Source organism: Danio aesculapii, chromosome 17 (assembly GCF_903798145.1).
Source record: "Danio aesculapii chromosome 17, fDanAes4.1, whole genome shotgun sequence".
Taxonomy (NCBI): domain Eukaryota; kingdom Metazoa; phylum Chordata; class Actinopteri; order Cypriniformes; family Danionidae; genus Danio; species Danio aesculapii.
Genome location: NC_079451.1, coordinates 53,281,127 through 53,307,246, shown reverse-complemented (window position 1 = coordinate 53,307,246; position 26,120 = coordinate 53,281,127). Strand labels below are relative to the sequence as shown.

At 38.6% G+C, this 26,120-nt stretch overlaps 3 protein-coding genes across 3 annotated transcripts; 2 read left to right on the top strand and 1 right to left on the bottom strand.

Annotated features, from left to right (window-relative positions):
- The first annotated feature begins 5,854 nt into the window (after positions 1-5,854).
- On the top strand, positions 5,855-10,778 carry LOC130244482 (ER membrane protein complex subunit 7-like). The gene is made up of 5 exons (XM_056476934.1): positions 5,855-6,210; positions 7,335-7,454; positions 9,129-9,267; positions 9,579-9,659; positions 10,388-10,778. The coding sequence occupies exons 1-5, from the start codon at positions 5,990-5,992 to the stop codon at positions 10,601-10,603; spliced, it is 777 nt and encodes a 258-aa protein (XP_056332909.1). The 5' UTR covers positions 5,855-5,989; the 3' UTR covers positions 10,604-10,778.
- A 1,634-nt stretch (positions 10,779-12,412) lies between these two features.
- On the top strand, positions 12,413-19,026 carry zgc:194887 (uncharacterized protein LOC571819 homolog). The gene is made up of 2 exons (XM_056477633.1): positions 12,413-12,613; positions 16,901-19,026. Exons 1-2 carry the CDS (start codon positions 12,466-12,468, stop codon positions 17,593-17,595), a joined length of 843 nt encoding a protein of 280 aa, XP_056333608.1. The 5' UTR covers positions 12,413-12,465; the 3' UTR covers positions 17,596-19,026.
- A 4,939-nt stretch (positions 19,027-23,965) lies between these two features.
- On the bottom strand, positions 23,966-25,469 carry chrm5a (cholinergic receptor, muscarinic 5a). The gene has a single exon (XM_056477158.1). The coding sequence runs from the start codon at positions 25,436-25,438 to the stop codon at positions 23,966-23,968; it is 1,473 nt and encodes a 490-aa protein (XP_056333133.1). The 5' UTR covers positions 25,439-25,469.
- Positions 25,470-26,120: the final 651 nt, after the last annotated feature.

Genomic DNA, 26,120 nt, shown 5'->3' with positions numbered 1-26,120 from the left:
CAGAAGTCTGAGCTTAGGGTGATGCAGATGGAGCAAGGAAATTAAATGAGTCCAAGGCGAGGGGTAAAGAGTTAGGAGGGAACAGTGGAAGCACTCGATGCTGGCAGGGGGAACAGAAAGGTGAGGTTGATAGGTGAGGCTCTCCAAGAGCTGAAGCTCATATTTACTCCTGCGGGAGTCTGAGCCGTAGAGGGGGGGTTGCTAGCAATGGACAGATAGATGGCTTTGGCTAGAGTATAAAAGGGTGGCCGATATTGGCTGAGAGGTTTAATAGAACCGACTGGGGTTGTTTTAGATGAAAAGACTGAGGCGAATGTAGGATTTAAAAAGCTTCAGAGGACCAATGACCGAGGGTCTGGATCTGATGCTGGGAAAGCCTGTTAACGGCTGCTGTGATGGCATGCCAATTCTGAATGAATGGCTGGAAAATGGTTCAGGAAAGAATCCTGATAAGCGAAGGACTTTGAGGTGTTTCTGGAACCAGAGACATGATACTGGACAATTAGCGTCATCAGTAAAAAGGGGGCTATGGGGGGTTGTTTCTTGAGATCCCCTTAAGTGTAGGTATGCTAGGAGGGCATAGGTGAGGGCAAGGATGTTGAAGATGTGAATGAAATGTTGTCGAATTAATCTCTTACTTTGCAGGATTAGGGGACCCTTTCTTTCCTCGAACAAAATTAGATCTGCTATAGTGGGTTGGAGTGAGGGGTTGAGTTCGAATATGTTCCATGCTGTGATGTGTGACGGAAGGGTTCTGAGGGCTACTACTTGGAGGACAAGCGATATGGGGTTTGGTGGAGGTTATAAAGAGGGTGGCTTAAGGCAATGTCACTTCTGGAAAGGGAGGGACAAGCGTTGGGTTAGGATCCACTTCTGGAGCCAATGACCAGAATTTCTGAAAAGAAAATGAGAAAGAGTCAATGATTTGGTTTTTGCAACCTGGCAAGTCTTAAGCAGACATGATACATTGTTTTTTGGCTGATGTCAAAATAAGACATCTTAAAAGTAGCATTAAAGGTTGGGGAGTAACAACGCCTTTGTCTATGCATTATATTATGTCTTCCTCATCACAATGAAAGAATGCTGGAGGTGGACCATTCGTCTCCCCATAGTATGGCAGCAGCAACTTTTGAGTACAGTTTGAAGGAAGCTGATGAGTAATTGCTTTTTGGAGTAGAAATCGATTGAGGGGGCCATGTGGTAGCAAACCAGTGGCCTCTGAGTAACCTTTGAACCCAACTGATGGGGCAGCACCAGTATATAGGCTAATATCTAATGGGGGTGCAAACAATAACTGCAAAAGGAGGAACGCTCGTTCCATTGCTTAAGGAAAGTAATCCATAAGCTGAGTTCATTGCGGGTGGGTTTGGAGAGAGACCTTGTGTCTTCTAAATCGTGGACTGTTGTAGGGAGCTGAAGCAGGCAAGTTTGAGGTAAATTGGCATTGTGAAATTTAGGTGGTCGAAAATGGATAACAGTATGCGTTTTATTAAAGTCTGTTTTCTTGAATTATAAGGGAAAGAGAAATTCAGTCATATTTCTCTTTAAGAAGGGAAGCTTGGAATTTATGCAAATTAGAGTTGATGCCTAGAAATTCAGTAAATGTACTGGTTCCAGCCTTCTGCAAGAGGAATACCTAGTTTGGCGAAAACCTTTTGGGTGATCTCTAGGTGTTAGGCTGTAGGCGATGTGAGGGGAGAGATGATTAGAATCTCATCTAAAAGTTGGGTGAGATGGGGGATTCTGAAATTATTAGATAGAATCCATTTGTCAGAGAATTTACGAGTTGCACTGCTTATAGGACAAATGCATGAAATATTGAATGGTGGGGCAGAGAATGGTCCAATTATAAAATGGTTGTCAATCTCTTTTTTTTTTTTTTTTTTAAATAAGATGATCGACAGTTTCGGGTTAGGTCAGGATTAGGAAAAAAAAAAAAAATTAATGGAAGGAAGAGCTGAGAGGCCCGGGTGGAATCCGTGGGTTAGACCTGAAATGAGAAAGTCAGAAAAATTAGTGTCAGGGTGAGAACGCAGTTCTCTAGAGAGGTGAGGAATATTTACATGAATGAACAGAATCCCTCCATGGGATGGTGGAGGGATGGAGAGCTAAAGATATGGAGCATGGCTTGGCTGGTGGTCCTGGAAATACCTCTAAGACAGAGTAGGTGAAGTGAGAAGTTTAAATCCCTGTGGCATATTACGATCAGACGTCTATGTTTGATGTGTAGAATTTCATTAGCTGGGTAATTTTTAGAAGTTAAATTGCTATCGGGAGTGGCGGGGTTTATTTATTTATTTATTTATTTTTTTATTTTTTATTTTTTTTTTTTTTTTTTTTTATTTATTTATTTTTTTTTTTTATTTATTATTATTATTATTATTATTATTATTATTATTTTTTTTTTTTTTTACTTCAAAAACGATGTTGACATTTAATTTATACTTGAACCGTACTTATTAGAAACTTTGTCAATGTAATGTTTGCTACAGGCTTTACTTTTATCCATGATTAAATAACATTAAGTTTGGAATCTTAACATTATTAAAGTCAGAAGCATAACTGGCCCAATTCATTCACAAAGTCTTTGCAACTGTGTCTGTTCGTAAATATCGGGAGAGAGGGCGGGACCGTCTCATGTTCTGAGAGCCCTTGGACGGTGACACTTCTTCCAGCTATTGGCTCAAAGAAGTGTCCATCAAAAGTGCAAAGGTCAGCGGCCATTTTGTTACAAGTGTTTATGTCTGAAAGATGCTACTTACTGAACGCAGTCCAGCGACTAGTTTGGATGACAGCAGTGAATCCATGGATAATTATCAACATACAAGTATGTTGTGGACTAATATTTTACGGATTAGATTGCTTTAATCCTTGCAGTTGAATTATCCAGGTTGTTAAACCGTTAGGGACCTGTGGATGGGCCGGAAGCTTGAGAGGTGGGTTTATTTGGTTTGTTATCTCTGGTTGTTTACAGTTCAACAGAGGACGCTAAGTCCATAGTGTTTGTGTCCTTAAAATGATTTCAATTATTTTAGTTATGCGAGTCTTGCTTTCTAAAGATATACGAAATGTTTAGTTTTGTTGGAGAGTAGTTATTTTGCACGGCCTCCTCTAAAGCATGCTATGTACATTACCACGGGTGGACCGCTAAGAGAGCGGTGAGAGTTTGGCTTCATGGCTCTGGCTGCAGTTGTAGATGTTTGTTGGCTATTTCCATATTGATATGCTGAAAAGCGCAAAGCTGTAAAAGCTTTTTAGAGCTGAAGCTTTTTAGCAGCCGGAAGCTTTCTTCCAGACGAAGATAGTTGTAGAGAGGAAATGAGGATATATATAGTTACTTGGGATCCTTTGATTGGAGGATCATGATTAGCTAATGTGGACCAGCTGGGTCAATCATGAGCACATGCTCCTCTCGAAATTAGTTTAACATTTAAACTTCACTAAAAACAAATAATAATAAAAACTTGTCATCAATGTTTTTGGAAATAGTAAGTGCAGTTTGTGCATCATTATTATGTGCGTCAACATTTGTTTTTACCATTAATAATATTATATATTACACACATTACCATTTGAATGATTACAGCATGATGTGTTTTGACGAGCAGTTGCAGTGAAAAACATCTGATATTCTGATAATATATATTTATACATAATTATTAGTTTATTTTCACACATAAAATGGGCCAAAACAGATTCATCCTGCACTGAAAAGTCTAAAATTAGTCATTGAACAATACTGTTATATAGAATTTGCTAGTTCATTTATTAGTGATTATTACACTATTAATGTATATTGATGGTTTTTTTTTTTGCATTATTTTCCCAGTACTGGGTTGCAGCTGGAAAAGCATCCGCTGCGTAAAACATATGCTGGAATAGTTGTCGGTTCATTCCGCTGTGGTGACCCCAGATTAATAAAGGGACTAAGCCTAAGGAAAATGAATGAATGAATGAATGAATATTGCATTTCTGCAATTATTTTTATTTTATTTACAGTCTATATTTTTATTGACACTTCAGCAATTTATGGTTATTTCCTGGCAAGATCAATATAGATAAAAAAAACATATTTAAATAACACTAACATACTGACGCTTATAAAGAAGCTTTTGAACCTGCTCTCTGCATATGGGATGCAAAATTCAATATGCACAAATGGCATTAAATCTCTATTTAATTATGCACCTTCAAAGTTTGGTGCAACATGAAAAGTAAAACAGAAACTTTACATTTGCCATTTTTAAACACAGTTATAGAGTAACTTACACACTGATTTGAGTGCTTTATGTTGCAAAATTGAAGCGAAAATGCACAGCAGAACTATATTCATGATTTCTAAAGGGGCTTTATTTGAACATTTAGAGTAGAAAAGATAAAGGTTAAATGCGTGACGCGGTGGCGCAGTCGGTGGTGCTGTCGCCTCACAGCAAGAACGTCACTGGTTCAAGCCTCGGCTGGGTTTGTGGAGTTTGCATGTTCTCCCGGTGTTGGCGTGGGTTTCCTCCGGGTGCTCCGGTTTCCCCCACAGTCCAAACACATGCGCTATAGGGGAATTGGGTAAGGCTAAATTAGCTGTAGTGTATGAGTGTGAATGAGTGATGTGAAGGGCATCCGCTGCGTAAAACATATGCTGGATAAGTTGGTGGTTCAATCTGCTGTGGCGACCCCAGATTAATAAAGGGACTAAGCTGAAGGAAAATGAATGAATGAATGAATGAATGATTAAATAATTAACAGCTTGAGCTTTTACAGTAGTTTAAATAATAAAAAAAAAAACCAAGAGCATTAAAAGGACAGAAATCAAAACTTTTTCATTTAGTGTCCGCAAGAAACTTGCTCTTCAATTTATTTAGCCAATTTTTGATTATTGGGATATTGTTTATCAAAGTGCGTCAAAATTAGATCCTTAATCCGGCTTATAATAGACTGCAGATTTGTTCTGGGTTGTTCTGTTTACACACATCATTGTTTAATGTATGATCTGTTGCTGTGGCCATCTTTTGCACACAAGACAACATTCATTGGCTTCAATTTATATTTAAATGTTTTCATTTTAAGAATCCTTATTATTTACAACAATATTTTGTATTTTTTCCTTAAATGATCAAGTTAGACATTCTGTTCAGACTTATTTGTTTGTTGCTCGTTGTAAATAATCTATGGGTAAAAGAGCTGTATGTTTAAGGGTCCAACAGATTGGAATAATTTAATGAACATTCGATCCATTACATCATTTAAGGTCTTTAAGAAACTTTATCATTTTTTACTTTGGTTTGTACATGTTTTTCAATATGATGTCATTATTTATTTGGTGATTGATTCACTGATCTGTATATGGTTTATCTACGTGTATATATACACGTATGTGTGTATGTATCCTGCTTCACCCCCCCCCCCCCCTCCCTTTTTTATTTATTTATTCATTTATTTATTTTTTATGTCATGTTTTTTACATTTTGTGTAAGTTTTGTTTTGTCTTTTGGTGTTATTATTATGTGATTGTGATTAAATGTGGGACCCCCTTGAAAATGAGATGGTACATCTCAAGGGGTTTACCCCTATAAATATCAATATCAAAACAGAAAACTAATAAATATTAATATTTTATTATAGATCTACAGATAAACATAATAGATAACAATAGAAGGTGATGATAATATAAAAAGATAATAACAGCAATATAGAGATTTTATAGAGTATTAATTATAGGTCGTGCAAATTTGAGTGCTTTATTGTTAAGTGAATCTGGAATCGTAGGAAAGTCATTTTAAATCTCTTGTATAAATGCGGTAAAACTGTGTTTGCAGAACTATATTTACGGTCCCTGCAGTGAGTAGCAGTTGCGCGTGACGTCATCACGCAGCGCAGGTTTGACGCAGCAGCTGACAGCAGTCTAAAGTCACGCGTTTCCGTTTATTACTGTTCATTTTGTATCTGAAAGTGAGAAATTGTTTATTATATACTGTGTATTATTGACCGACTGGCAATGCGCGTGCCGTCCTATGTGCGCGCCTGCGTGCCCGCGCTTCTGCTGCTGTTCGGGCTGCGCGCGTGTTTCGCACTCGAGGAGGAGGAGGAGATGCTAGTTCATGAGGACATGCGGGTGCATGTGTCTGGTCGCGCGCTGGTCCCGGGTGTGCGAGCACAGGACTGGATCTCATCTGCGCGAGTTCTGCTGGATGGAGAGAAGCACGTGGGGTTCCTCAGGTGCGCGCATGCAGACGAGAGCGAGCGGCGATAACAAGAGAGATACAGTATATGAAGCGCGTGCATGCTAATTCATTCATTTATTCGGCAACACTTTATTTGGACGGTCCATTTGAGTATTAGTAGACTGTCTGCTTAATATCTGCTGATACTGCTCCTTCAACAGACATTTAACTAAAACAACCAAAATTTCAACCTCTAATGATGTTGCAGCTTGACGTTGTGTGGACGTTACCAATATGACGTCTATCAGATGTTGGTTGCCATACCTGACGAATATATGTCAGTATCTGACGTCAATATGACGCTGGTTTAAGATGTTGGCTCGACGTTGGATTTTGGTCACTTACCAACGCAACCTAAATACAACCAAATATCAACGTCGGTATACTTTGTTATTGGACATCAAAATAAAGTACAGTGAAATTTGGTCACCTGACACCACAACCTAAATCTAACCTAATGTCTTATGCCATTGTGTGTCTGCTGGGTACTTTCTTGTATGTACATTTTCAAAATGTATTGGTTTCTATTAAGTACTTTTTAAAGCAATTTTCCAAAATGCACATTAAGATAGGCGAATGCTAGCCATTATCAGTAACCTACGGTAATGATCCTCAGTCACATCTCAGATGTACACTTCTCATTCACAGAAGGTTCTAAAGTTCAACACAGCAAACGCAGAACGTTACTCCCATTTAGTACCCATTTTGGGTATTTTTTGAGAACATTCTAGGAATGTTCTCTGTTTACCAAAAAACTAACCTTTCCAGAACTTTGCGCTGAGGTTTTCGTGAGAAAAAGAAAGGTTTTCCAGGAGCATTCTCCTAACAGTGAGGGAACGTTCCTGGAAAACCAGCAGAGACATTATGGGGCTGTGTTCCAGTCCACTTTTAGACACACACTCACAAACTTCCCTTCCCTTGTTAACTAACTTAAATAAGCTAACTTGCTGTTTTGCTTTCTGATTGATTGCTCAGTGTTTTATCATCATGCTGAAGTCCTTCATTATTGAAACCACTGCGATAATAATATGGATACTACATTACTCAGTCCTACTGGAAGCGTTGTGTGTTTGATCTGACAGCATCATTATTCTGTATAATAATCAGCCGGTTCTGCAGGGATGACGGATCTTTCACAGTCAGTGATGTCCCGTCTGGATCATATGTTCTGGAAATCTCCTCTCCGACTTACAGATTCCTGCCGGTGCGAGTGGACATCACCTCTGCAGGGAAGATGAGGTGTGTGTGAGGTTGAGACTGCAGTCCTGCGGGACCAGGTCTGATGGATGAATGCGGGTGCGGGCGGTGAGCTCCTCGCGTGTAAATTACTGAGCTGAAACAACACAATTCTTCAGTTTTTTGGGGGAGAGAGGCAACTCAACTGTCTCATGTTCAATCCACTTCAATTTGTAAAATCAATTAAGTTAATTTAATCGATTTGTGTCAGGACAACGTGAAGTAATTATGTGGAACCCTGCATTGTTTACAGTGTGTTTGGGGTTGCAGGAGAATACAATTATTCGTGGGACTCAAGCAAAATGTAAATATCTTAAAATTAATTAAATAAAAACAGATACTCTGACATTAAGCTACTGCCAAAAAGCAACTAAAATAAAAAAACTGTTTACAGATTTACTATTTTGTTTCCCGGTTTACTCTAATTTGCCCATTTTTATTTATTCTGAAATAAGGATGACTTCTGTTCAATGTTTGGTCGTTGCTGAAGGCATTAAAGGCTAACGCATGTTCTGAAGCAGTATTAGGACAAACACTTTTCTGTTTGACCACTCGAGAAATCATTCATTCATTTTCTTTTTCGGCTTAGTCCCTTTATTAATCAGGGGTCGCCACAGCGGAATGAACCGCCAACGTATCCAGCATATGTTTTATGCAGCGGATGCCCTTCCAGCTGCAACCCAGTACTGGGAAACATCCATACACACCCATTCACACACATACACTAGAGCCAATTTAGTTGATCAGTTCCCCTAACGCACATGTGTTTGGACTGTGGGGGAAACCGGAGCACCCGGAGGAAACCCACACCAACACGGGGAGAACATGCAAACTCCACAAAGAAATGCCAACTGATCCAGCTGGGACTCAAACCAGCGACCTTCTTGCTGTGAGGCCACAGTGATACCCACTGCACCACCACGTCACCCCGCTCGAGAAATCAACTTTTATTATTAAATTGTTCCATTGCAAAAGTATTAGCCTGACTGTTCTGACTGTGTTTCTATCTTCTGAAAAGCTCCTTGTTTGTGTCCATGTTCATCATTACATTTAATTAAACAAGAAAACTAAACCTATTTCCTCATTTTACAAACAAAAACAAACAAATTAAGTTGAACATTACTAAATTAGGTGGTTTAAATTCAGCCCATAAATTGTTTGCCACAATTTTGCAAAAATCTTTATTTCAGCATGGCCTACTTGTGGGCAGGAGCAGGACAAAGCTTGAAGACTGTATGCGGGAGCAGGAGGAAATATCATACATGTTTGCCTTATCATGATTGGTGTGAACAGACCTTTATGATGGGTTTACATCAAATGCAGAATTAAGTATTCACATGAGAAATTACTTATGAAGCCAGTGCAAACGCACAGAGGTGAATAACGTCATGTGGCGCAAATGATGCAGAATGTGCAATGCAATACTATGAAAATATACTATGCAAATTCATTAATTCAATCAAAAAATTAGCATGAGGTGAAAACATCCCCCGAGTAAACTATACCTAGTAATCTGCATTTTTTGTGAACCCAGCATCAAAATAAAGCCATGCTAGCCTATCAGAAAGGAGAGAAGTGTGCACACTAATGTTTCTGAAAATCCTGGTCAGTTTAAAAATCTCAGTTTATAAAAATATGGGGACGCGTGTGTGTGTGTGTGTGTGTGTGTGCGTGCAGAGCTCGTGTGGTGAACTACATACAGACGTCAGAGGTGATCCTGCTGCCGTACCCACTGCAGATGCGGAGTGTTGGTCTGCACCGATTCTTCACGGAACGCGAGAGCTGGGGCTGGACAGACTTCATCCTCAACCCTATGGTGCGCCATTTCAATTCATTATATATATATACAGTTGAAGTCAGAATTATCAGCCCTCCTGAATTATTATCCCACCTGAATATTTTTTTCCAAATTTCTGTTTAAAGGAGAAGATGTATTCAGCACATTTCTTATCATAATAGTTTTAATAACTCATTTCTAATAACTGATTTCTTTTCTCTTTGTCATGATGACAGCACATAATATTAGACTAGATATTCTTCAAGACACTAGTATTCAGCTTAAAGTGACATTAGTAATAAATTATCTTTTAAAGTGACTTACCCAACACTTTGGTCATGTTCTGGTAGGTGCTCATGATGGTTCTTCCTCTTCTTGTCATCCTCCTCCTCCCGAGAGTCTTCAACCCCAGCGATCCAGAGATGAGACGGGTATCTGTTAATTTATTAACTGTTAATTAATATCTGTTCATCCACTCCACATGAACACATCACTCTGACTCGCTGTGTTTCCATCCATAGATGTGAATTAGATTTACCCACACACACACATTTATATCTGCAGACCAACATTAATGACACAAAGACCCTCACACACACATTTATATCTGCAGACCAACATTAATGACACAAAGACCCTCACACACACATTTATATCTGCAGACCAACATTAATGACACAAAGACCCTCACACACACATTTATATCTGCAGACCAACATTAATGACACAAAGACCCTCACACACACATTTATATCTGCAGACCAACATTAATGACACAAAGACCCTCACACACACATTTATATCTGCAGACCAACATTAATGACACAAAGACCCTCACACACACATTTATATCTGCAGACCAACATTAATGACACAAAGACCCTCACACACACATTTATATCTGATCAGATCATCTGAAATTACAGCACTGAAGCGCAAAAGCCCAGGCGCACACACATACTCACTAAACCTGATTACCGCACAGTTTAGGAGCATTTATAATTATCAGAATAATATTTTATCCTTCTCAGTTGTGTGCATACATTATTTTATCTGCATTTTCTAAATTTCTGGGTAGTTTTACCATTAAGATATTCCAAAATGTGCATTAAATTAGGTGTATATAAATATAAATGCTGACCACCTGATTGGTTGACAGGAGATGGAGCAGTCCATGAACATGCTGAACTCCAACCAGGAGCTTCCAGACGTCTCTGAGATCATGACCAAAATCTTCACACCAGCCAAAGGTCACGGGAGGACAGTAGAGGGAGCCAGGGGCACTAGGGGCGGAGCCCAGGGCCAAAGGGGTGGTTCTGATGATCAGAGAGGCCGGGCTCACGGTCCGAGAGGTGCAGTTGCAAGGCGGAGATGATGAGACAGATACTTTTATTATTCGTTATAAAGAAACTCTACAGGTTTATCTGCAGTGTTTGATAAAGAGAGCGAGTACAGTAAACCAGAACACATTATCACTGGCTGTCAAGTCATCCGTCAGGAGATACTGAATAGTCTGTTATTTATTAAAGGAGTTATGCATTCAGAATAAATGATCATAAACTGTCTTGTTTTCTTGGTTTACAGATTGTGTAGTTTTACGACGGTCCCTGCTGTGTGTGTGTGTGTGTGTGTGTGTCAGATGAGCCCAGTGTGACATTTATGGAGAGAGACTTGATCTAAATATAACTGTGTGTGTGTGTGTGTGTGTGTGTGTGTGTGTGTGTGTGTGTGTGTGTTTCTCCTAGAAGTGACACACACACAGGTCTGACGTAACATGTGTCACACTAAACTAAAGACAAAGTTCATCAAAACACTGGATCTACTTCACTATCCACAAATATATGCATGAAACTGAACTTTTCATGAATAAATCGTGATTAATCAATACTTTTGTACTGAAATGTATTCTAAATGTATGAAAAAAAAATCACAAACACAATAGTCATGTAGACCCGGGGCTTATAAAGGTGTGTAAAAAACCTTACATATAATTAAATATGTTAATTACAGGATGAATGAAAAGTAACTAGACAATAAAAATGCATATTAAGGTAGACTTATATATATATATATATATATATGAGTGTTTTCTGAAGTCAACAAAAATGCAGAGTGTTTTCAGAACAGAAAGCCTGTTCCACCTCCAGCATCAAAACATTCATAACTGTTAAAGATCTTTTTCTTTTGTTCAGTAATTGTTTTTTTCTTAAGTCATAATTTCACTTATTCTTATTATTGTCAGTTAATTTCAGTTCATCTTTATTTGTACTGAGCTTTTACAATGTAGATTCTGTCAAGCAGCTTAACACAGACGTTTTAGTGAACTGAAACTGTGTCAGTTCAGTTTTCAGAGTTGATGTTCAGTTCAGTTCAGTTCAGTGTGGTTTAATCTTCAAACACTGAAGAGCAAATCCATCCATGCACAGCTCCACAAGTCCTGAACCAAGCAAGCCAGTGGCGACAATGGAGGAACAAACTTCACCAATTGACCAAAGTGAAGGAGAGAAACCAGGCTCAGTTAGGCACGACCATTTCTCCTCTGGCCAAACATCCTATGTGGAGCTGCAGTCTAGGTGCTGGAGGCTGGAGAACACTGGATGTCCATCATGGAGAACTGCAGGTTTGAATAGCTCACCGGTTGGTGCTCAGACTGGCCCATGAGATCAATGCAGAGACCCGTCTGTCACCGGGGTCTTTCAGGAATCGGTCTCATGCTCTCCACTCCTCCATGGCTGCCACAGCAACTGTTAAGGATACGGCCTGGTCCAGGATTATGGATACCTTGGCATCAATTTTCTCTGGACAAGTGCTGGTTTGCAGAACGGCCTTATATGGAGTTGGTGTGGGTGTGTATTATGCAAATGACTAACGTATAAATACCAAAAACGTATGCAGTTATTAGTGAACGAGACCCACAAACTCAGACGAGATTAAAATCACAATCTGAAAAACACATTTCTCTAGCGTCCCTCATCTGAATTTCTGCTATATTTATTAGATTTTTTGTGTGTTTCTACACACATCAGTTGCTCATTTAAAACAGAAACTCACGTCTGATTGCTGTGATCGGGAGGTCAAGGTCCGGCTGGTAATCAGGTCATGAATCAGATAAAGGGAAGGATCCTGGCGTACAGTAGAGTCCAGATAAAGGGCTGAAGTCCAGAGCTGATAGAGGCCCGGTGCAGTCTGGGATATGACTGACTAACACACACTCACACAGATGATTCCTGCATTCTGATGGATTTCTCTCTCCGTCTAAGGATGCTGGTGTTGTGGTGTTGTGTTCTTCTGCTTTTGTGTGGTCAGACTGAAGCGTCTCCTGTTGAAAACCTCCATCTGCTCCATCCGGACGAACACAAACTCATCCTGAACCTCGGACAGAAAGGTCAGATTTATTATTTTATTTGTTAGTTCATTCATTCATGTATTCACTCAATGATTTTCTGTAAAACAAGACAATGCTCTGCAGTGCTATTTGTTCAGAGGAAAAAAAATCTGATTGTTTTCATTGTTTTCTCCCCCTTCCTTTACTTTTATGGCAAGTACAAATATCATTATTTATACAGGGATTAAGTTATAATATAAAACTATGTATAACCACCGTTTATATTTACAAGCAAGCCTAAACACACTGCCTAATATGAATATTAAGGATAAAATCATAATAATAATAATAATTCAATAAAGTAAACGATGGTAAAAGGTAGTAGTTGAATAGTATGCCAAAATAAAAGAGAATAAATAAATAAATAATAAAAAATTAAGAAATAAAAATGATATACACGGTATAAAGTTATGGATACTAGTCAGATTACATACACATTCATTCAGTCATGCATTCATTCGTTCATCTGTGAGGTTATTCAACAGAAAAAAAGGATTGTCTGCAGCAAAAAATGCTTTCCTTACAGTTGTTGTCTTGTTTCTAGTCCAAATATCTTCCAAATATCTACATATTATTTCCAGATGAGCAAAAATATTGTCTTGTTTTGAGAAATAATGTCAAAAATAGGTGAGTTTTTTATTAAAACAAGCTTCTACCAATGGGGTAAGCAAAACAAAAATGAGTTCAAATAGCTATTAGACAACAATAATGACTGAGGATTTATTTTCACCACTGGAAAAGTGTGCTTATTATTTAAAATGATTTTAGACTTGATGCATCAGACTTTTAACCCATCTGATTTATGGTGAAAATAGAAAGCAGCTCAGTTTTACTTGTATAGAAAGTTGGTGAAAGACAGACTTATATTTCCATAATAGTTTTTAAGACTAGCACAGACTAGAATCCATTGCTCTAAATCTCCAAATAACCCCATTTAGAGCAAATATTGCTGCAAATTTTGAGAAACGACCAAAACCCTGACCATCTTAATCAGTTTAATGCTGCAGTTGTAAGTAATGGTTGCTAATAAAATCAGAAATGCAATGCTAATGTAACGGTGGTAATGCCAGATAAATGAATCTTATGTTTACTACTGTATATTTAATAAATACTAATTAATTTGGGTGACTTAGGTAGATTTGGTTCTTAGCTTTTCTCTACTAAAACATCATGATGTTTGACAAGACGAGAGGTCAAAGGTCAAGAAGGACTCAGGGTGTGTCCATAAACACCTGATAAACTAGATCAGATAAAGAATAATCATATCAGGTTAACACACACACACACACACACACACACACACACACACACACATATATGTATGTGTGTGTCTATATATATATATATATTCACATTATTTTATACTAATTGTATGTTTATAAATGTATGCGTGTGCGTATGCCTTTATGCAATTATTCATATGTGTGTGCATATCTCTGTGCATGGTGCATGTCTGTGTGTGCAAGTGTGTGTGCATGCATGTCTATAAATATGGATGCATTTGTCTCTGCATACAGTTGAAGAATTATCCACCCTCTTGTGATTTATTAATTTTTTGTCTTTATCAGATATTTCCCAAATGATGTTTAACAGATACAGGAATTTTTCACAGTATTTCCTCTAATATTGTTTCTTCTAGAGAAAGTATTATTTATTATTATTCTTATTTGTATTATTTCAGCTAGAATAAAAGCAGTTTTTAAATGTTTTAAACCATTTTAAGGTCAACATTATTAGGTTAATGTGATTATTTTCAACTTCATAAAGTTACTTTTGCAGCATCGATGTTGTAATGTAATTAAAATACAGTCAGTTCAATAGACTTAAGCATTCATTAGCATAGTAAGCATAAGCATAGTAAGTTCAAGTTTTTATCATCTACGACAACTAGCCAAAGTGAACCCCTTCCTAAGCAGGAAGGGTTTTGAAATAACTCTGCTTTTATTTCCACACTATTCAATATTTAGATCACTACATTGGTTGCCGGTTCATTTCCGAATAGACTATAAATCTTTGTTTATAAAACTTTGTATAACCTAGCGCCACCGTTTCTATCTAATCTGATCTCTACTAAGGCCCAAACCCGATCACTTAGATCATATTCCGACTGTCATCTATTGCAAAAACCCCAATCTCGTCTCAAACGCAGGGGTGATAGAGCCTTTTCAGTTGTGGGTCTGAAACTATGGAATAAGTTACCATTAATAATCAGAATAGCGCCCACTCTATCTATTTTAAATTAATGTTAAAACTCATGTTATTTCGAGTGTATTTAACATTCCCTAATGGCACTTCCAGGCTATATTAAATTGATTCTTTCTTGAAAACTTTTACTGTTGTTACTGTTGTTTTATGGCGACGCGGTGGCGCAGTAGGTAGAAGCCCCGGCTGGGTCAGTTGGTGTTTCTGTGTGGAGTTTGCATGTTCTCCCTGCGTTCGCGTGGGTTTCCTCCGGGTGCTCCGGTTTCCCCCACAGTCCAAACACATGTGGTACAGGTGACTTGGGTAGGCTAAATTGTCCTTAGTGTATGATTGTGAGTGAGTGTGTTTGAATGTTTCCCAGACATGGGTTGTGGCTGGAAGGGCATCCGCTGCATAAACATATGCTGAATAAGTTGGCGGTTCATTCTGCTGTAGCAACAACGGATGCTGAAAAGAAAATGAATGAACTGTTGTGTTATATTCTTGTTTTTATTGTAACTGCTACTGTACAGCACCTTGGTCGACTAAAGGTTGTAATTAAGTGTGCTCGCGAAATAAACTTAGATTTGATTTGATTCATTTAGCTGCTCAAGCGTAAAACAAGATGAAAAATATATACAATTGAATTATTAGCCCTTCTGAATATTTTCCCCCAATTTCTGTTTTACAGAGAGATTTTTTCAACACATTTATAAACATAATAGTTTTAATAATATTGACCTGAAAATGGCTTTAAAACTATTAAGAACTGCTTTTATTCTAGCTGAAATAAAACAAATAAGACTTTCTCCAGAACAAATGTTAGAGGAAATACTGTGAACAATTCCTGAATCTGTTCAACATCATTTGGGAAATTTATTTTCAGATTTCAGTTTTAGATTACAACGACAAACTATGGTAACACTTTATTTTGATGCTCCATTTGAGTATTAGTAGACTGTCTGCTTAATATCTGTTGATACTGCTGCTAAACAGACATTTAACTGAGTAGAAGAAACTGCAAGTACATGTCAACTTACACTAACCCTAACCGTAACCCTAACCCTAACCACAACCTATCAGTCTGCTTATAATCTAATGAGAATTAGTTGACATGTGGATGCAATGTAACTTAATTCAACAAGCGGACCATCAAAATAAAGTGTAACCAAACTATTTTTGTTTCTTAACGACACGCTCAGATGAGTTGTTCATCACAAAACTAGCAATGTGAGCGAACAAAATAAATATGATTAGTTTTGATTTTCACTTGTACTGTAAAAATAATTTATTTTAGAGCAGTAATCACCGTGGACCCTTTTCACGAGACTGTTAAAATGAAATTAACCCCATCAGCATCTTATATCCTTGAAAGTTTTAATATTTAGATAAAAAAAAAAAGTATGAAGATTTTTATGTATTTATGGGTGTAGTATATCATCTTTGAATCAAATTACAAAAAACAAACTCCCGCTTGTGTGAGGTGTGTGTAATGCAGTGTGTTTGGGGTGCAGGACAGTAAATCTGACACTATTCTCTCTTCTAGCTGCTCACACTAGTGTTTTCCTCTTTCTGAAAGTCTTGATAACACCATCCTGGAGTTTTTCTGTCATTATTTCAGCAGATAGGATTGTAGAATAATGATTTGTTGTTCTCTCCCATTCACTGCGCTCTGAGTTTACCAACTATCACCACTTCTGCAGCACAGGAGAATCATGGACATGTGAAAAGGGTCCATACCATGAAACTGTGATATTTTTATCGTAGGCTATCATACTGTCAGAATCTTATATACCGGCCCATGCCTACGGCAGATAAGGCAACACTTTATTTTGATGGTGCGTTTGAGTATTAGTAGACTGTCTGTTCAATATCTGTTGATACTGCTGCTAAACAGACATTTAACTGACTAGAAGAAATTTAGAAAGTACATGTCAGCGTACACTAACCCTAACGCTAACAGTCTACTGATAATCTAATGAGAATTAGTGTGCATGTAGATGTAATGTAACTTAATTGAACAAACGGACCATCAAAATAAAGTGTGACCCTACTGTATGTATATGCATGCATGTGAACATGTCTCTGTTTGTGTGTGTGTATCAGAGATCCCGCGGGACTGTCATGATCTGTGGCAGCGCTCGGGTGGTGAGGCACGGGACGGGCTGTATGTGATCCGGCCCGGAGGCTCCAGTATCGCGGTGTTCTGCGCCATGGCGGACGGTGGCTGGACCGTGGTGCAACACATCACGGTCAACAGCAGCGTGGACTTCGACCGCTCCTGGGACGACTATAAACGCGGCTTCGGCTCGCTCACCGGGAACCACTGGCTGGGCAATGAGCACCTCCACCAGCTCACCAGCGGTGCCGAGCGATTCAAACTCGGCATTAAACTGGTGGACGGAGACGCGGTGACCAAAACCGGCGAGTACGACCCGGTACTGGTGGAGGACGAGCGGGCTCAGTACCGGCTGCGGCTCGGGCTGTTCACGGGCACCGCGGCGGACGCGCTCACGTCGGACACCGAGAACTATCTGCACGACAACCAGCGCTTTACCACCAGAGACCGAGACAACGACAACTACTACCAGAACTGCGCCCGGCTGGAGTTCCAGGGTGTGGCGGGCGGTGGCTGGTGGTACGACGCGTGCGCGGGCGCCAACCTGAACCGAAGGAACGTCATCTACTGGCAGAAAGACTGCAACAAAGAGCGCATGTGCAAATATGCCTGGATGATGGTGAAGCCCTCAGAGCAGCTCAAAGTCATCCGCAGCGGAGACTGTGGCAGAGACGAGCTCTGAGGGTTAAAATACTACAATAGTCTATACTAGTGTTTTTGAAGCATACTGAAGTGTTTTTACTGATATTACAGCATTTTCCATCATAATGTAATATCAACTATAGTGAAATTAAACATACTGTAGTCAAGTTTTGTTTTTACTACAGTAAACTGTGGCGTATTGTAGTATAATATTACTTGTGTTACCATAGCAACCGCAGAATTGCCATGACAAATCAATTACTATGACTGTTGTTACCATCACAACTGTAGAATCAACAAGTTGTATTACCATAGCAATCACAGAATCGCCCCAACTGATCAATTACTATAGTTGTTGTTACCATAACAACTGTAGAATCACAACAGTTCAATTACTATAGTAGTTGTGTTACCATAGAAACTGTAGAATCACCACCACAGATCAATTACTATAGTTGTTGTGTTACCATAGCAACTGTAGAATCACCACAGCAGAACAATTACTATAGTAGTTGTGTTACCATAGCAACTGTACAATCACTACAACAGTTCAATTCAGTTGTTGTGTTGCCATAGCAACTGTAGAATCTCCCCAACAGATCAATTACTATAGTTATTGTGTTACCATAGCCACTGTAGAATCACCACAACAGATCAATTACTATAGTTGTTGTGTTACCATGGCAACTGTCGAACCACCACCACAGAACAATTACTATAGTTGTTGTGTTACCATAGCGACTGTAGAATCACCACAACAGATCAGTTACTATAGATGTTGTTACCATAGCAACTGTAGAATCAAAACAACAAATGAATTACAATAGTTGTTGTGTTATCATAGCAACTGTAGAGTTGCCACAACCAATTAAAGTACTTTAGTATGATCAAAAACACTATAATGTTTACTATATATTACTGTTGTTTTTTGTGCAGGTGCTTCTATGAGATTTAAAGGCTGTTTTAACTTGCAACAAACAAACATAAATGACGTTTTTAATAAGGGAACAAAAGCTTTAAGAAACTATTTTTAATTGTATTTTTATAGATTTCCTACAATGAATGTTTAAGAGAGATGACTATTTAAAAATGAACATCACTCATATGGCGTTAAGCTGGTTTGCATGGAGAAATATTTTTGTAAAATGATCTATGAAGTTATATGTGTGTGCTGAAACTGTAATTACATATACTTGTTGGCCTTTGGGGTGAATTCTGTTGATAAACAAAAACTTTTTTTTTACCTCTGAAAGTGAATATTTATGAATTCAGATGCATTAATTCTGTCTGAAAACATCTCAGGGTTATGTCTTTTTGTTAGAAAGTAATATGTAGTAATCATAAATGTGGCGTTCAATGATTTAAAATTATTTACATTAGTTTCAATGAAATTCACACTAAGCATTCTCATTAGATGTGCTACTACATTTCATACAGTCATATCATATTTGAAATAAATATTAAAAACAAATACTGTATATTGTGCATCCGTTTGTATGTGTGTGGCTTGTGTAATTAGATTCCTTTAATCAAACAGGTGCAGTAATATTGTGGTAAAAACACGGTAACATTAAAAAACATTTTTTTGGAATTCATTCATCAATGAGTTTGTTAAAACTGTGTAATTCAATTAGCAGAGATTCAGAATGTAAAAAAATCTGCACATTTTAAATGGCACATGAAAAAAATACTATAGTTATTATAGTAAACATTAGTGTTTTTGAACCATACTGTATTAAAGTGCATATGCATCATAGTATTTAATACACAATAGGTTCGTCCCAAATCGCATACTTATGCAATACGCCATTTTGTAGTATAAATAGTGTAAGTAGTGTGTTCACACTGAAAACCCTAAAAACAATAAGGGCACTTTAACTACCCAAATGATGCATTTATTTAACTGATGAAGTGGTGTGTAATGATGGACACTTCACACACTCAACAGCTGCAGCTTTGCTCACATAGCAGAAGGGGCGGAGCTTTCGGGTGCTCATGTTAGATTATTCATTTCACAACAGATTTATTACTGTAGTTGTTGTCTTACTGTAGCAACTGTAGAATCACCACAACAGATCAGTTACAAGTGTTGTGTTACCATAGCAACTGTAGAATCTCCACAACAGATCAGTTACTATAGTTGTTGTGTTACCATAGCAACTGTAGAATCACCACAACAAATCAATTACTGTAGTTGTGTTACCATAGCAACTGTAGAATCACCACAACAGGTCAGTTACAATTGTTGTTACCATAGCAACTGTAGAATCTCCACAACAGATCAGTTACTATAGTTGTTGTGTTACCATAGCAACTGTAGAATCACCACAACAAATCAATTACTGTAGTTGTGTTACCATAGCAACTGTAGAATCACCACAACAGATCAAATACTAAAGTTATTGTTTTACCATAGCAAGAGTGGAATCACCGCAACAGACCGATTTCTATAGTTGTGTTACCATAGCAACTGTAGAATCACCACAACAGATCAATTACTGTAGTTGTGTTCCCATAGCAACTGTAGAATCACCACAACAGATCAATTGCTGTAGTTGTTGTGCTACCATAGCAACTGTAGATTTACCACAACAGATTAATTACTATAGTTGTCATGTTACCATAGCAACTGTAGAATCCCCACAACAGATCAATCATCATAGTAATTGTGTTACCATAGCAACTGTAGAATCACACAATATATTTATTCAAGTACTTTACTACAGTATGATTCAAAACACTAGTATTTTATCATGTGGGCCCACAATGTTCGCATACAGTATTTGCCATGAAAAACTATAATGCAGATATAAATTAAGAAACAATTCAACACATGATGATTGATTATCTGGATTTCATTTTATTCAATGAACATTTAAAAGTCAGTCTGATTTGTACTGAAGTGTTCATTCACCTCTATAGATTGATCACACACACAGACACACACTCAATGCTCTCAGTCCAGGTTTATGAATAAACAGAGTTCTGGCGTGTTTGTTGGAATTGTTCACGGCACATCGAAACACATCTTCCAAGCACCTATAGATAAAACACACGGTTTGTTTCCTGAAAAACAGCACAGCTGGAGACACCACCAACACGACAGCATGAAATATTCAGAGGCGTTCGACTGAAATCACAGCGTCTAAACCTCCCGCAGACACACACACACACTGAGAAATACAGCCTTCTTCAGTCATTTACACTCTAATAATGGCACAGTAAGGCATCTGAAGTGAACAACATTAGCCCTTTAACACTGCCACAAACATGGACAAAACCAGCACTGAGCATGAACCTGACGAGTGTGTTCTCGATAAGCTGGAAACACCATCAGACGTCTTACAAATCCCACATGAAGAAAACACTACAGTAATTTATAGTAAATACTATAGTGTTTTTGAACCAGTAAAGCACCTGAATTAATCTGTTGTGGTGATTCTACAGTTGCTATGGCAATACAACAATTATAGTGACTGATCTTTTGAAGTGATTCTACAGTTGCTATGGTAACAAAACAACTTGAGTAACTCATAATTTGTAGTGACTATGTTGCTATGGTTACACAACTATAGCAATCAATCATTTTTGGTTATTCTACAGTTGCTATGGTAACACAACAACTATAGTAATTGATCTGTGGTGGTGATTCTACAGTTGCTATGGGAATACAACAATTTTAGTAACTGATAATTTGTAGTGATTCTACGTTTGCTATGGTAACACAACAACTACAGTAACTGACAATTTGTAGTGATACTACGGTTGTTATGGTAACAAAACAATTATAGTAACTGATAATTTGTAGTGATTCTACAGTTGCTATGGTAACAAAACAACTATAGTAACTGATAATTTGTAGTGATTCTACAGTTGCTATGGTAACAAAACAACTATAGTAATCAATCATTTTTGGTTATTCTACAGTTGCTATGGTAACACAACAACTATAGTAATTGATCTGTGGTGGTGATTCTACAGTTGCTATGGGAATACAACAATTTTAGTAACTGATAATTTGTAGTGATTCTACGTTTGCTATGGTAACACAACAACTACAGTAACTGACAATTTGTAGTGATACTACGGTTGTTATGGTAACAAAACAATTATAGTAACTGATAATTTGTAGTGATTCTACAGTTGCTATGGTAACAAAACAACTATAGTAACTGATAATTTGTAGTGATTCTACAGTTGCTATGGTAACAAAACAACTATAGTAATCAATCATTTTTGGTTATTCTACAGTTGCTATGGTAACACAACAACTATAGTAATTGATCTGTGGTGGTGATTCTACAGTTGCTATGGAAATACAACAATTTTAGTAACTGATAATTTGTAGTGATTCTACGTTTGCTATGGTAACGCAACAACTACAGTAACTGACAATTTGTAGTGATACTACGGTTGTTATGGTAACAAAACAATTATAGTAACTGATAATTTGTAGTGATTCTACAGTTGCTATGGTAACAAAACAACTATAGTAACTGATAATTTGTAGTGATTCTACAGTTGCTATGGTAACAAAACAACTATAGTAAGTGATAATTTGTAGTGATTCTACAGTTGCTATGGTAACAAAACAACTAGAGTAAGTGATAATTTGTAGTGATTCTACAGTTGTTATGGTAACAAAACAACTATAGTAGCTGATAATTTGTAGTGATTCTACAGTTGCTATGGTAACAAAACAACTAGAGTAAGTGATAATTTGTAGTGATTCTACAGTTGTTATGGTAACAAAACAACTATAGTAGCTGATAATTTGTAGTGACTATGTTGCTATGGTAACACACCTATAGTAACTGATCTGTTGTGGTAATTCTACAGTTGCTATGGTAACACAACCACTATAGTAATTGATATGTTGTGGTGATTCTACAGTTGCTATGGTGACAAATATTGTAATACAAACAAATGACCCAATGCTGTAGTCTTCTACAACTAGTGTATATTATAGTACTATACACCACAGTTTACTGTAGTAAAGACTTAAGTATTCTACAGTATTTATTAGAGTTTATCAGTTCTCTATAGTTAATACTACAGTATGCTGGAACACTCATTAACAAAGAGCTGTAGATTCTACAGTATATACAGTATACTACACTTTACTATGGTATGGTTCAAAAACATGAGTATTTACTATACTTTACTGTAGTATTTGATTAATGCAATGAAAACACAGCTGCTTTAATGAGATCACGCCTCAAACCTGTTATGACAGAGTTAAAGTTAACACAAAAGTTCCTGAAAAATGTAAATATTAAAGAGAGAATCTGATCAGCGGCAAGACGTGCTTTAAATAAAACATGGCTCAGTGTGCAGAAGAAACACAAACTGACTAAATGCCAACGTGTCCTCCAGAAACATGAGTGGGGCTTACTGCGGCATCAGGACTTCAGCTGGGGAGAAAGATTCTTACAGTGTGTTTTTGCCAACACAATCTCACGGCAATTCGTAACTTTTTGATTTAGTGGCTAATTCGTATGAATTCGTACGATCTAATTCGTACAATTTAGTACGATTTTCTCATCCGCCAATGACGGTTGGGTTTAGGGGTGGGGTTAGGTGCCATGCCTCCTTTTTAAAATCGTACAATTTCGTATGAATTGGCCACTAAACTGTCAAAACGTAAAATACTTACGTTTTTTCGTGAGATCGGGCTGGTTTTTGCACAGAAAGTTGCTTGGTTGCACAGTCATCTCTGTGTGCTGTGCCTCAAACACATCTTCACTGCTTCCCTCCTGATTGGCCCCTTTTTGGTAAGGGGTTGTTTTATTGGGTCCTGTTAATTCAATGGAGTTGGACCCCACAATTTCAACTCTAAAAATGGTTGTCTTAACCCAGTGTTTGGTCAAACAACCCAACATTGAGTTATTTTTTTCTAAATTGAAATGACAGTTATTTAAGAGTTTTTAACGGAGACAGTCCCGTTGTGGTAAGCACTCTCTCTCTCTCCTAATGCGAGCTAGCATCACACACCGTGGTCCTGCATAGCCACGCCTACTGTCAATCACTTAGTGTGGCACTTGTCTCATTGCCGCACCACAATTATACTTTGTTTTTGTTAGTTAGTGACCAACTAGATTTGGCATAAGCCCCAGATCTTTATAATGTCTGGTTCTGCCCCTGCAACAACCCAACATTTATCAGAGTGTACACGAACACCCGATCCCATCAAACAAACACAAAATCAACCCCAAAAACACTCTGAACTGATGGAAACACCTTTGTAGTCCCACTAAATTTCACTGACATGACAGCAACTCAACAGCAGTCTGAATGTACAAGACCTGCTTCTGACAGTGAAGCTTGTCCTCCTGTAATTATAAAGTCTGTGCGAAGACTCGAATCCCTGATAAACCTGGTAGTCACTCAGAGCAGAACTGGAGGATCCCTCAGGTGAGTTTGTTGCCCACGGCCGGGTTCTGCCCACACCAGTACAGCTTTTCCTCCGCCCGCTGCCTCCTCCACTGGCACAGCAGCAGCATGCGGAAGGTCTTCTGGAAGGTTTTGTTGCAGAGCGCGTAGCACATAGGGTTGACGGTGCTGTTGACGTAGCACAGCCAGTAGCCCAGATGCCAAAGCGAGAGCGGGATGCAGTCGGAGCAGAAGGTGGAGATCAGCACCATGATGTTGTACGGCGTCCAGGTGAGGATGAAGGCCAGCAGGATGGCACTCAGAGTCTGCGCTGCCTTCTTCTCCTTGATCAGCACCATCCGTTTACGCTTGGTGATTTGACATTTCAGTGTACCATCGATTGGTTTCGAAGACGACGATGAGGAAGGTGCGTTCACAGATTCGGCCGACGAGAAAGACGAGGCTCCAGGTTTTGCGTCTCCGTTGGTGTTCTTTAGTGGACTGACATCTTTAGGTTTGAATTTATAGGAAACACACTTCTTGGTCTTCGTAGGACTTGCTTTGACTGGAGTTGGGAAGAAGTTCTCTTCGTCATAGCATTCGCTCTTGTTCTCCGGATGTCTGCAAGACTCCTGGAAGATCCCAGAGCGATCCTCATCCTCCGAGGAGGCGTAGCTGTTAAAGTTGGTCAACTGATCATCCAGAGTTTTAGCATTATTGGTGTGAGTTAAAGTTTGGGTTCTTGACGTATTGCTAACATGTTTACAGCCAAAACATGAGCGTATCTTTTGAGGCTGAGCATCTCCGCTGGAATTTGTTGAAGAGTTGATGCCTTGAAGTTCGGCAAGATCTTTAGTGCGTCTTTCGGTCTCCTTGTATATCCGACAGTAAAGAATAGTCATGACGGATACAGGAAAATAAAATGCGGCTATCGCCGTCCCGAAGGTGATCACAGGCTCGGAGAAAAACTGAATCTGACACTGCCTTTCCGGAACAGTTCTTTTACCAACAAAATACTGCCAGCACAATATCGGAGGAGCCCACAAGATAAAAGAAACAAGCCAAGCCAAACCAATCATAATCCCTGCTCTCTTCGGCGTCCGTTTGGCTCGATATGTCAGAGGTCTCGTAATCGAGAAGTATCGGTCAAAGCTAATAACTAAAAGGTTCATAACTGATGCATTACTTGCCACGTAATCCAAAGCTAACCACAGATCACAGGCCAGACTCCCGAGCGCCCAGTAGCCCATAAGGATGTAGGACGTGTACAGGTTCATGGAGAAAACGCCGATGATCAGGTCAGCGAAGGCCAGACTCAGCAGATAATAATTGTTGACCGTCTTCAGCTGGCTGTTGACCTTGAAGGACAGCATGACCAGGATGTTTCCGATGATGGTGATGAAGCTGACGATGGCGGAGACGGTGGCGATGGCGATCACCTCCCACAGACTGTGCGTGACCAGCTGGACGTCCGAGATGTTGGCACTGAGGGTCAAGTTCTCCACATCCATAATGATGCCCGAGGATTGGCTCACGATTCGGTCAGCACGTCCATCTCCTGGAGACACACAAGAACAGACATCAGACTTGCGCAGAGTAAAACAGCTCTTTTATCACCTCTAGACGGTGCTGTATGTACATTTTTGACTCTTCTAAAGGTGAAAAATACAATAAAATGTTTTCAGATAAAGGAAACAGGCTAAGCGAACAATAACAATGCTAAAGTCAGTTATCCTCCTCTAAAAATGTTTGTTTCTTTGTTTTAATTTTTCTAACTCCGCCCACTGATAGATTACCCAATTATATTTCAGGTCCCAGGGTTGCCAGCTGGTGGTAAATGCAGCGCATTTTATTTCAGTCATGAAGGCTCTCAATAAATGCGAACTCAGCTGAAAATACTTCCTCTGGACGACAGCAGCAGCCTCTGAAATGAGACGCAGATTCAAAGTTATAAAAATACACATGAGGTGGTTAAATATGACACATGTAAACATTAGCTGAGCAGCTCACAATGTAAGGCTTGGTCATCAGGCATGCTAACTCCTGTTTGTCTCATCAATTCAGTTAAATTCACCTTTATTAGTATAGTGCTTTTACAATGTAGATTGTGTCAAAGCAGCTTCACATGGAAGATCATAGTGAATTGAAACAGTGTAGTTCAGTTCAGTTCAGTTCAGTTGAGCTCAGTTCAGT